This window comes from Talpa europaea (assembly GCF_964194135.1).
Source record: "Talpa europaea genome assembly, chromosome: 7".
Classification (NCBI taxonomy): domain Eukaryota; kingdom Metazoa; phylum Chordata; class Mammalia; order Eulipotyphla; family Talpidae; genus Talpa; species Talpa europaea.
Window position 1 is genome coordinate 46,319,177 of NC_140074.1, and position 13,239 is coordinate 46,332,415.

The window sequence follows — 13,239 nt, forward strand, 5'->3', positions numbered from 1 at the left end:
GCTGAGGACACTTAAAGGGCTTAAAACGGTGGCTGCAACCAGTTTCTTTTTCTGGATTGTTAATTCAGGTTTTCTCTTTCAAATTAACTCTCAGCTGCATGCTGTGCAGCGGTTCTGGGAGAACTGTTTAACACTAATTTTCTCAATTTTCAGCTTTTTTTGTTCAACATAACTGCTTTAACAGTTAGTCACGTATATGTTTTGATTAGAAATGTGTGATAGCAAGGCCAGATTTTATGGAGAACAAAACATAGACACTTTGTTAAGAAAATCTGATTTCAGCTAGTAAAAGTTACTTCATTTCACTATTTGAAAATTAAGTTATTTACAGGGCGTTGCAAAACCCCCAAATCTAAGAAAGAAAGTACTTCTCCATTAATCAGCTCCGTCCCATGTACATATGTGAAGGACAAATGTTTCCTCCATGCATGCTGGTTTTCCTGTGATTTGTTTGTATTTCCTTTCCCTCTTTGTGTTGGTGGGGTAGATATATAGGTGACAAGTTCAATATCTTTGTCTCATTGCTCACAGCAGCAACAACTCCAGGCCCAGCATTTATCACATGGACATGGTCTGCCGGTGCCTCTGACACCACACCCTTCAGGGTTGCAGCCCCCTGCCATTCCACCCATCGGGAGCAGTGCAGGGCTCCTGGCCCTCTCCAGTGCTCTGGGAGGGCAGTCCCACCTTCCGATTAAAGATGAGAAGAAGCACCATGACAATGATCACCAAAGAGGTGAGTAATTCTCTGGGGTTGTCTCGATCAGATATTACCTTCCTGTGACTAAGAGTGGTCCTGTGTGCCATAATTTATTTCGTCTCTGACTCTAATCTTACCAGTGACTAAACAAAGGATTTCTGATGGAAGGTCAATTAATTTTTGGAAGCAGTCTTTTGGCAAAGGATGTCCTAGTGGCTGGTAAAAGTCAGTGCAATCCAGAAAGGCAAAGGGACCTGTTTCCTGATTATTTAGTGCCTTTGATCCCTTGCTACTTCCTGTGTTCCCTAACTCTGAATGAGTAATGAAATCCCATGATTCTCTGTGTTTAAAATAGTAAGTGGCACTAATATTTAATTTTCGCTGACTCTATTTTGGGGAAGGACTTACTAATAAAGGCTTGCTTGATAACTTGACAGAATTAAATATTATTTCTAAATCACACCAGCTATCTAGCTCAGTAAAAATCTCACAGGTAAGAAAACAATTTCAGTAGTCTTAGTAATTGAGGAAAAGTGCAGCCCAAATTAATGAAATCTGCTGGTTTAACTACCCCTCTCACCCAGTCTGTTTAGAAGCATGAAATTAACTCATTTCTTCCTATAAGAACAACACAATTGTTTATGCAAATAATTGATTTAAAGGCCAGTTGTGCGCCTTTGTGGTTGATTTCCTCCCTCCATCAGAGTAGATGATGGTACGGAGATATTTTGCTGACTTTGCTGTTTGTACGGTGCTTACTGTTAATATTTATTAATTAATGGCAGAAAATCAAATGGAAAGGTCTCTCCCAGCATGGCTTTGTGGGAATTTACTTGCCACATGGGTGGTTTGGGTTGGGAGGGTGTGGCTCATAATTAAAACCTCATATCTATTCCTGTTCCAGTGTTATTACCATAAACTATAATCTTGGGTAAATGATTTTTATCACATAAACATAAGTTTCCCATCTCTGATGTTGGAAGCACTGTAATATTTGTCATCCAGTTATCTTAATGCTATGGTGCTGAGCTGAGACATGATTATAAATACTTTTATAAGTAGAAAAGTCAGTTTGGAGTATAAATAATATGAATATCCACATTGGTGTCTGAAATTGTGTCAAAGGTAGGTTGGCACTTTGTGGAACTGCTTGAGTAGTTTTAATAATTAACTTTACACAAAAATTTGACATCTGTGCTACTTACTAACTAGAGATGAGATTTGATAAATTATTTTGTATAAACTAACTAGTACTTTCCTTTTTTCCCCTTTCTCATCACTTGATCTGCCTGTATGCTGCTGTTTTGCCAATAGACAGAGACTCCATCAAGGTAGGACTCAAATTCACAGGCACAGGAATGGTTTAAGAGAGCTCACAATGATTTGAATGAATCTAATAAATGTATTCTTTGAGATTTAGAAAATGGTTTTGGTGGACTTTTCAAAGTAGTGGTTAAATGCATTTTTGGATTACATTCTGTTGCGTAGTTGAGATTTTTGAAAATATTGGTCCTATTTTTCAATCAGAATCAGATTTGTAGACCTAGATTGAATTATAAGATCTGGCTTGCATTGCACATTTTATTATATCTTGCCATGTGAAAAAGAATAACTGCTTTTCTTCAGTTGGCCTTTGGCCATGAGATAAGTAATAATAAAAAGAAGCAAATATACGTACATATTAGTCTCATATTTTGGAGACAGTTCCATCCTGCAAAATTTGTTATCATGACATTTAATAGCATTTTTCTAAACCAGAAATTTTTTTTTTCCTTTTTGGTTTCCAACATAGCAAGTTCTTACTTTTTTGCATCTTTCTTATCTACCTTCTATAATCTCTTTATAGATAAGTTATAGGGAAAGAGGAAAAATATGTGGATTCTAAGGATTTGGATTTGCTGAACACCAGGATATAGGGTGTGCTAAGGATGCCTAAATTTATATTGTTAGCAAACAAGAAGAACAGGCTACCATGGCAGGAAATGAGTAGAATACAAAAATTGTTTGATCACTTTTGAACCAGACACATTGTAAATATGCCATGCCCTAATGCATAATTGTATTGTGTGCCATTGTATTTTGTAAAAAATGGTAATAAAGGATAGTTGTCAAGAATTGGCCAGAGCATAGATGCCACTAGTTCCTTTTCTTGTGTTTTACAATGGACTGTTTTAGCTCATATGCAGTTTCATTTGTTGCATGTTCTAGTGAAGTTATGTGGATTAAGACTAATTTGCCCCAAAACTATCTGGCCCTCACTTTGCCTCTTTACTCCTTGTCCTTTTTATAATAATAGGGAAGTACAAGGTTTTTTTTTTAAAGTTCTCAAATAATGAAAATGAAAATTAAGAATATCTGTTGTACCTTGCAGAATGTTTGCAGTTTGAAAGAGCATCTGCATACCCGTAGAAATGTTAGCATTTGCAGTTGACACACATTGAATAATTTAATTATGCATTTACAGTTGTGTGTTTTGTTATATGCTTATCTACACCTAGATTATTCTAAGTGTAATAAGAGTTCTGCAAATGTGTACTTAGGGAGTAGTAGGTCAATGCATTGACTAGGATTAGCTGATAGCAGCCTCTGGAAAGCCTGTCTAGTTATTCCGAGGTCATAACATAAACATTCCCTGCCTTCTTAATGATAAATATATACCTTTAGGCAGGCCAGTGAACTAAACAAAAGCCTCCTCTTATGCCTCACTCCCAGAAGACTGTGAAAATATTTATACTCCAGTGCACACTTTTTTGTCAATTACATTTTATATTTCCTCATGCCACAGAAGGGTGTATTTTGAAGTCATCCATAATCACTCAGAATGAGTCTGGGATTGAGTGTCTATATAGCTAGAAGCCAGGGGGAAACAAAAAGGAAATAGAGGCGTATGATTTTTGCCTTGATTTATTATGGAATGTTGGCTATGAAAAGATGTTTTTTTTGTTGGCTACTCTCAGATTTAAAGTTGTATTGTGTCAGGTTTGGGGCTGTGCTGTAGCTTTGCAAGGTGAAATAGTTTGCTAATTTTCGTAAATGTGTTCTGTGATGCTCAGAGAAGCAGTTAGTTGCTTGTTCCATCGATCGTCCTCATCCTTCTGTAAGTGGTTCCTGGTTAAGAGGGGCTTTTTATGATTGTCTGCTGTGTGACTCGAGATGGTTTTTATCAGCCGGAGCGTGCCAGTTGCCTGCAGCTGGAGTCAGGCTTGTATGAAATAATTTATTCATGCAGGATAATGCTCCTTAACATTTAACAGGTAATGAACGTGACATAAATTTCCTTCTTGCTTTTAATTTTTCCCTTTCCTCTTCTAATGTGCAAACAGGCAGCTCTGGTGCCCTAAATAATAAGTAATTTTTGGCCATCTGTCAAAAGGAAATTTCAATACAAATTTAAATTAATGGTGCCTGAAATTTTTTATAGCTCCTCTAAAAGCCTCTAATGTGCAGAAAATTCTGAATCTGCTGGTAGTAATTAGTGTTGCATGTAATGAGGATGTGGGCAATGTTATACAGCCCCAGTGTAACATTTTGATATGGTAGCAAAATTTTGATTTATACAAGGTTGTAGATGGGTTTATTTGTGAGAGACACTTTAAAATGTTTGCTGGATGTTACAGATTATTGAACAGGACAGATTTCAGAATAGCTCGTGAAATACAAATTTAAAATTACTGTAAAGATTCAGGTAATTAAGATGCTTTACCTTCAGGTGTCAAGTAAAATGAAAGAAATTCCCTTGGTGAAGTTGTTGGGTCTTTTTTTTCCCCTTTGCCTTTCTATTTTTGGAAGTTCTGTGGCCACTAAACCACATGCTATTGGCTTTATTGATCTTGTTTTGTATAGCTCCAGTAGCCAAGTTCACTGCTAAGCCTGCTATTTGGAGACCTGTATCTGAAGTTTTTCAACAAGGATAGAGAATGTAAATATGGACCTAAAGGAGAAGGCACTGTAGGAGGCCAAGAATCAATGTATTTGGTGATGAGAAAGTGGAACTGTGTGTGTTTTAGGGCCATTGAAGTATGGGGCTAGGGCACCAGCTTGTCACTGACTAACCAGTGGCTCCTATGCACAGCAATAAACCCCAGATTTGAAATGGAAGAAACAGATTGTGATCCTCACCCTAATGGTGAGATGGAAATCCCAAATTTTGCCCTCAAAAAGGGCCCTCAAATAGAGCCCTCTGTTTTCCAGATGGGTTTTTTCTCACTGTTGCTCAGCCCTTGCAAAGACATGAGTGAAATCAAGGAAAACATTTTCTGAGGTGACAGAACCTTCCACTGTCTGCCCATCCTACTAAGGTAGAGGTAAAAGTTGTTTGGTTTCAAAGTGGTAACAGATGACATTCCCACATGCTGCAGAATCTTCCTAGCTACCGGAGGTCCCAATTCATGAAGCTGAATTGAGGGTAATGATGAAATACCTCATTTAAAATATGAAGGTAATGATGCAGAGGGTGATGGCCAAATTGCTTAAATCTTGGTAGGTTGGGAAATTAATATTAATCACCACCCCCTTCCAATATCTACACACTTCTAATACCGTCTAGCAAAAAATAGGCACCAAAATCAAGACCATCTTTTGAATATAAATAGCAGAATTCACTATCATCAGCTATTGATTAGCCTCATGACTTGTCCCAAGTTGATATCACTATGTGTACTTGATTACTTCATAAGTCCTTTTCATATGCATGGTCCTTCTGGTTTTCAGCCTGAATGCAGTTACCTCAAGTTAGGCCTGTGAGGGATTTGTCATTTTTTATTTGTGAAACATAGCATAAGTACATTTTTTTCCCCTCTAAGTGATGTTTTTATTTTTACTATGTCATTGGACTGTCTTCCCCGAAGTGCTATATGCATCATCAAAAAGTGTGATCATTTTTAGTGACTTGTACATGGCAAAATTGATCTCTGGAAAGCAGAGGTCAGAGATGTGCCATTTTTAAATGCCAATGTTTGTGGATGTTTCCACACAATCTTCCACACTCTATGGTTTTCATAATTTTTGCTAGTATGGATGGGACACTGTATTTTTTTTCTAAATTTATATGTAATTAATTTTCAAGCTCAGTGCTTTTCCCATGTAGCCCCCCTCCCCATGTGAATTCCTTGTTTCAGGGTTTTTATAACGATCTAATAATTGCATCTAATGTAATGGCTGTTTATTCTGCCCCAGGTGTATTTTGGTGTTTACTCTATGTAGGTGACTAAAACATCATATATTGCTTTTCTTCTTGTCTCTCCTTCCATTTATTCTCTGTTGGCCATACAGGTTCATCAGTGGAGAATTAAACTGTAAGGTATTTTTTTATGTTCAAATTGAAGTGTGTGATTCAAGCAAAGGAAACAATTCTGCCTCATAAGTTGAGTGTTACAGGTAAAAGTGGATTTTTAGCCTGAATTACAGAATGAGTACTTCTCTTTGTCATGGCTCTTGTGTGATTGTGACTTGGGCCCCTTCCCTCCTACCGCAACACATACATCCCTTGCCTGTTTCAAAGGAATATTAGTCAGGAAACACATACATCCTTTGCCTTTAATATGTTTCACCTCTTGGCATGTACTGTGTGGGAGAAGAGCAGAGAAGAAACCACTTGAAAAGGAAGGCGGGGGGTGGTCAGTGGAGACAGAACAGCCATGTGATCTGTGCAGTTGTGTTGTTAACACTGCTGTCTCCCCATACACCTGTTTAAGGTAGAAATGTTTATAATTTTACCTTTGGGAGAAGGATTGTTAGAGAAAATTTGCATTGCTATTGACTTGAGAAGGACACATTATAATACAACAGAGACATAAAATAATAGGTTAAGAACAGGAATAGATGAAATCAATAAAACTCTTAAAAAGAGGATTCAGTCAAAAACTTCAGTAACACCACCACCAGACAGTAGTAGAGCTTGCATTATCTGCTGTGGTTTCCCCCCTCTGTCATCAGTAATCTGAAAGATGAATTGAAGGACAGTGTGACTTGGAGACTCCAGCTTACCCAGACTAACCTGGTGAAAAAGGAGAGGATCGCTAATTCCCTCTCAACTGATCTGAGCCAACCCCTGCTACCTGTGTAGTTCATAGTTTTATTTCACCTGGGAAGGTTGTTGGTATATGTTAGTCTTAATACATACATGAGGAACAGTTTAGGGGTGTTAAGGTCCGGCCCAAGGTCAAATAGCCAGTGATACCCTCAAAGGAAAAACTTTGGGTGGCCCAGTATCACTCTGTGTTATGAAAATTTTTGAAATCTGTTTAATAGTAGCAATAGTAGTGCAACTAATAGTGCAATAATAGTTGACTTCCATCTAATCAACATCAAGGTCTAGAGCTATCGACTTGTAGTCACATTTTTATCTGTTCCTTTATTTCCTTACCAAAGTATTTGAAAGGAAATCCCAGAAAACATGCAGTTAACCTTTACATGCTTCAGTTTGTAAAAATAAATGAATTTTTTCTCCAATTTTTTCATAAATATTTTCAGTCACTTAATAAAAATAGTGCTCTGATAGCTTCCTCCACCACCTATTGCTGAGGTGAACAAATAATTACCAGCGGTGAGTTGGTTGTGAGATCTGCCTCCCTCATCCTAATTTTGGCTAGGGGGGTTTCTTTTCCTCCATAAGCCAAATCCTTTTAGTTACTAAGCAAACATTTTCATTTTGATTAATGTCCAGTTTTCTTAATTAGATCCCATTTCATCTCTTGCAAAAATTATTATACCATAAAATTTTTAACATTTTTGGTGGAGATTTATGTAAGTGTTTTAACTGGCATTTAAATTTCAAAAGCATTTGTCTTTCAAAATGTAGAGCATTCTTCGAAAAGTTATTCTAAAGAATTGTTTACCATCCTTTGGGACAGGATTGATCAGAATTCTGGCTTCATGAAAGAGGACTAGAGAGGAGATTTGCTGAAGGACAAGTTATGCTTTCTCAGAGTTTTTGATTCTTTTAAGTAAACTTGATGTTAAATGAAAGTAATGAAATCATATTTCAAGACTAACTGCCTAGGTTTGGCAAATCAGAACTTTAACATAGAGTTGAATATTTATTTTTTTACTTTGAATCTAAATATTGAACCAAGCAAATACTACTACTTTATCAGATTCATTATTCAGAACCAATCCAGTTATTTTTGTATGTAATAAATTATGCTACTTTAAAAAACATATAGTAGCTTCAAGTACTAGCATTGTGATTTAATTCCTGTTTGTGTGTGATCCTTGTAATTGGTGGGTAAGTACCCCTCGTTTCCCATCTGTGTACACACACCCAGGTTCCGTGATGCTTCTTGTATTGCTGCACTAGAAACAGGAAAATAGCAACATGCACATCTTAGAATCCATTCCTTCCCTCCCTTTCTTCCTTCACACTGTTGAATATTCCATCCCCTTCTCAGCCTCTAAATGTTCATGAAAAGCTTACCCTTGTCTATCCCTCCTACCCTGAATTGCAGGCAGTGAGATAGAAGTTAAAATGTCTTAAGTATTCTTGTTGTAAGTGAACTTTCTATGATATGGTGTTAGAGTGAGCTGAGCCGGAGGAATTCTTTTTCATGGAAATGTACTCATTATTTAATTGTATTGCACCCTAAGGATTCTTGAACCTTCCCTCCTTGCCCCCCAACCCCCCCAAATTGGTGCTTTTAAGTTACTGGTTGTTCAAATTTAAGGGGGACTGGGAGGGGCCAGGGAAGATAAACAGGTTAGTGATGCCACCCAATGAGAGATGCCAGATAATATAACAGCACCTCAATTTTATTTATTCTTCCTTATGGTCATTTTAATCTATAAATTTTTGAGTATTCTATTCATTTATCTTTCCTTAAACTTCTGTTTTCTTGAGCGACATTTGGCCTTTTGAACAACAAAATAAAATTGGAAATGCTAATGTTTTGAGCCAACGAAAAGGAGGAAAATAAAAATGTCACCATGGTAACAAAGCTGCTTTCTAGATGGTTTCCTAAGATATGCCTGAACTAGAAGCAGATGTCTGATTTGAGAATCTTGCCTCCTTCAATGTAAACAAATAACTTCTGGGCAGGTGTTGGAAATAATATGGAAATCCTATTAAGGGGCCCCGGTTCCTGTCAGTCAGGAAGCCTGTGCCACAAAAGGGCTGGTTGTCACATAAAGGAGCAGAGTAAATTCTCATTAGGCTTGAGCTTTTCCCAGGAAATGATTGTCTCGGTGTGTTCTTTCTCCTGTGAATCTGAATGTAAGCTGTTGCTTCTATTGATCTATTCACTGGCTTCATTTTTCCCCTCTTCATTCCAGATCCTCCCTCTTCCCCCTCCCCAGGCCTGTGTTCTCCCCGTTCCCCCTCCCCTTCCTTTAGATTAACACTTGATCTGTGCTACTGCTCTGAGAGCGGTGACATTTGTGATTTTAACCTCCCACCCCGAGTAAGGTGGGCTGGGGGAGGAGGGGAAGTCAGTCTTCATCCCTAGGCCTTTTGGACAAAAGAACGAGGCTGATTAGGGCCAGCCAGAGTATCATTCTGTGTACATTTACTTGGAGTCATATTTTTATAAATTAAGCAAAAACTAAAATGCTGAAAAGGCAGCTTTTTGTGAACTTCTAAAAAATCTACTCTGGTGTCTGGTAAGCCTGTAAAACAGTTGTCCAATATGGTAACCACTAGCCACATGAAGCTGTTTAAATTTAACATAGTTAAATGAAAAGAATTTTAAGACTTAGTTTCTCGGTTACATTAGCCATATTTCAAGTGCTCAGTAGCCTCGCGTCACTGCCTTAAGTGCCATACCATTGCAGCTACAGAACATCCCTGTCATCTCTGAAAGTTCTTGGGAAAAGGAGACTATGGCCTGATAAGGCTTGCTGCTTGTTTGCTGTTCCATCTGGTTAAAACTGACTCCTGATATGCCAAAGCAGGGTTCCCCCAATGCATAGAAAATAAGGGGCGTGTGTGTGTGTGTGTGTGTGTGTGTGTGTGTGTGTTTTGTAGCTTCTGTGCCACTCAGGAATGGTTCGATACGGTCGGCTGCACTAATATAGTGATCTTTAATGGTTGTGGATCTTTTTTTTCCCTTGTGGAACAGTTTGAACAGTTTAACATGGGTCTTCCCAAAATGGACCCCCAGGAGATGCATTTAATTGTTTCTAGATAGAAACTTCAGGCAGTTTGCTGGTGGTGCTGGTGGTGATGGTAGGGGGGTTTGAAGGCATAATGATGCTCTTTATAATACTCAGAAGGTTAAATGTGGATAAACACAAAACAAGGCTTCAGAAAAGCCACACTATTATTATGCAGCATTTCTTGGACTATAGTCCCCGAGATGCACTTCATAAAGCCAATAAAGCGCGCACTGGTGGTCTTCCGTTGCCCTAGCAACAGACCATGGGGCACAGTGTATGTGAAATGCATGAACATCTGTGAATTAATCTTTTTTAGTTTGTTCTTTTCTTGGCACTGATTGGGCCACTCGGGCTTGTGCCTGTGACACTGTGTGCAGAGGGGTAATCCGGAGCAGTCCTCAGGGTCTTGCCCTAAAGTGGATGGTGGAATGGAAAGTGAAGGAAGATTTATCCTGGTAGTGCATTCAGCACTGGAGGGATTTGGCCTGACAGCACTCTCAGTGGGACGTTATTAGCTTACTTTCTGGTGCATGGGGAAATGAATAAAAATTTTTCTAGTAAATCTGGACATTATTGCGTTTATTGGGCTGCCCTGAAAAAAATAATCTTTGGAGAAAATTGAAATAATCGCTTGGGTTTATACTAGTCTATAGGACATGAATTGTTTTCTGTTTCACACCCTTGCTCCTACGCCTAGGCTCACCCCTTGGCCCACATTGCATAAGCAAGCCATATTGGCTAGCTTGATAGAAGGCTGCAGAATTGGTTGCTTAGGCTAAAATCTATTCTGATGATAAAATCTGGTAATAACCTACTCTGACCTTATTTAGGGAATTTTAAACTAGTAACATTTTTGCCCTTGGGAGAATAGAGCAAACTATGACTAAGTAGAGAAGCATCCAGGAACAGTGCTTAGGTTAGTTTCTGACTTGCCCCTCCCCATTGTTTTAACTTCTTTCTTTTTTCCATCCCCCATCACCTCTACCTCCATTTTCAAGCCAGCACCCTTCCCTCAGACTCTGTGCACATTTCTTCCTGGTAGGGCCAGGTGCTCACTTGTAAACTGTTTTGGTCATCCTTGTCATTTTTAATTTCCTGCTATTTTCTTCCATCTTTTTCTCCTTATACGGTGTTTATCCTCTCCCATCATTCCTTAGGAGCTCAGTTTTGCCTTTCTGAGGAAATGTGAAAGAACATTCCACACGAAATGTCTCTTGGTGGCTGTAGTCTGTTTAATATTTAGATGAGAAATTTCCATAATAAATGTATTATGACAAAAGTCTGTTCTGCGTGTTAGTCCATTTGATTTGCTTGGTTGTTACAAATATTGAGGGACATTTACATAAATAAAATATTTAATGTTAACTGGTAGGTGTTGATTGGGCAGCCAGATGCCAAATAGGCCTGTAGTGTGTCTTGGGCCTTGCAGGGAGGGGGAGGCATAGTAAGCATTCAATATTAGATATAATCCTTTTCCTTAACGCTTATATACAGCCCTTTCCCTCAACTCCTATTTAATTATGGAACTGAGCTATACTGCCTTCTGAGTAGAATCAAATATATGAATGGATAGTTCTTCATTTCTCTGAGCTTCTGGTTAATCCAGAATTCATTTAAAATGTGTATGTAAAACTAGTTCATGATGGTTGGAAGACTAGTCTTCCCTGGAAGCTGTCAGGGCTGATGTGCAAATACATGCAAACATAGACCTTTAGCAGACACTGCCAGCACTGCCGGTGGCAGCATTCTTTAGACTCCCAATATTGATGGTGCTTTTGCTTGCATTCAGATAGTGTTTTGTAGGAATCCGCAAAGTCATTAGCCATTTGAGCTAAAATATGATTATTTGACTTTTGCAGGTATTTGAACCCCCTTACTTGCTTTTCATATCATTTCTCATATTTAAACGTTTTCTGTTGCTTTTCTCAATATATAACCTCATTTCAGTGCTGATGTTTTCTTAAGAATATTTTTAAACTTAATCAACTTTCTCATTGTTATTTGAAGCGAAACTCAGAATTACGAAAGTTGTAGGAATTATTTAGAGATCTAAATAATGGAAGTAGAATTAAATGGAAGTAGAATTATGAAGTTGTGTTTTTTAAGCACAATTTTTTGTGTCAAAAACTAAAAATTCGTAGACACACAAGGTCAAGAAGTGAAAAATCCTGTAGTCATAAGTGGCAATGAGAAAATAAATTTGAATTTCTACTGTTTCTTTTTATCAGTGTTTGACAAAGTATGTTAAAAAGCAGTAATTTCATGACCTGGGTATTTGAAGAACACTACGAGGCAAGAGAACACATATAATCTAGAAGGGAAAAGGTCTCTAATGTTCCTATATTTTATTCCTACTTATATGGAGTAGCCAGGCAAACTGTAGTAATCCTTGAGTTTTGTTTTTAACTCCTCCCATGTTTTTAAAGTATTTAAGAAAGAAAGTCACTACTTTCAATGCTGTGGATATGTGATTCAGTTGAAAGCAAAAAGTCTTTGAAGGTAAAAATTTTCACATGGCTTCCTTATACATAATATTGCAGTTCAATATTTGATTAATGGGAGTGGTCTCAAAAAATGGAATTACCAAAGACTGTATATATGATGGACCTACTGCTAACATTTGTGGAGTTTAGAAAGGAGTAGAAATCCAAGCCTTCTTTATACCCTATGTCCAAGTTGTTAAAAGTTGTAACTCCAGTTAATAAATATACCCTTCATGATCTGAGACACTTGGCTTGAATTAAAAATTCTCAGGCCCTTTGGGATTCATTGCTGGAAACATATAGGCCCTGGAATATTTTCTTGTAGACACTGTGTCCCTTCAGACCTTCATTGTACCCTGTGGCTGCCATTAGGTGTCGGTATGCTCAAGCCACTGCCTTGTCTACCCCTTGGTGGGCCCAGGAAGAGAACTGTTCTAAACCTGAGGTTGGGCAAAGGGCCTTTGGGTGGGGAATTTCAGTTTCCTGGGTACCATTTCATGGTCTAGAGATGGTAGGAAGAGGGTTTGTGTGGGTGTGTTTACTTGGTGGCCTCAGGATGCCTCATTTAGATAAGGGCCTGAGCCCCAGGGAATGGGCCCCCTCTTGCCAGTTAGTTTGTGTATGATTTCACAAGCCATATACTTGAGAACAAGGAAAAAGCAATGGGAATTTGGAATGGGTACATCTCAAAGCATTTCTTTCTTAAATAAATGTCAGCGAAATTGGAATTGGTGTTCTAAAATTCAATTTTTAGGAACAGGCACTTCTAAACTCTACTTTGTAGCTTGTTTATACAGGTCTAACTATGCTTTTTAAATGCTCCATTAAAAATCGTAAGTGCATATTGCACCTATTGGCAGAGCTTGCGAAAGGCAGGGAGAACGTTTCAAAGTTGAAAAAGGTAAGAGAGTTGAGCAGCACGGTCCTGGGTTGTAGCAAATGGCTGAGTCAAATGGCTCTCCTGTCAGC

General features: G+C 38.2%; 1 protein-coding gene across 12 annotated transcripts in view; it reads left to right on the top strand.

The window, feature by feature from the left end:
* LOC311174500 (transducin-like enhancer protein 4) overlaps positions 1-13,239 on the top strand; it is a gene marked incomplete at both ends in the record, with an annotated part of 130,982 nt that overhangs the window by 66,936 nt on the left and 50,807 nt on the right. For 6 of the 12 annotated variants that reach the window (XM_084238948.1, XM_084238942.1, XM_084238952.1 and 3 more), the window contains 2 exons: positions 535-736; positions 2,015-2,031. In XM_084238948.1, coding sequence (XP_084095074.1) covers positions 535-736; positions 2,015-2,031 — 219 coding nt within the window. Of the gene's footprint in view, positions 1-495; positions 737-2,014; positions 2,032-13,239 lie in introns of all 12 variants that reach the window. The other 6 variants (XM_084238946.1, XM_084238951.1, XM_084238949.1 and 3 more) reach the window with 3 other exon arrangements.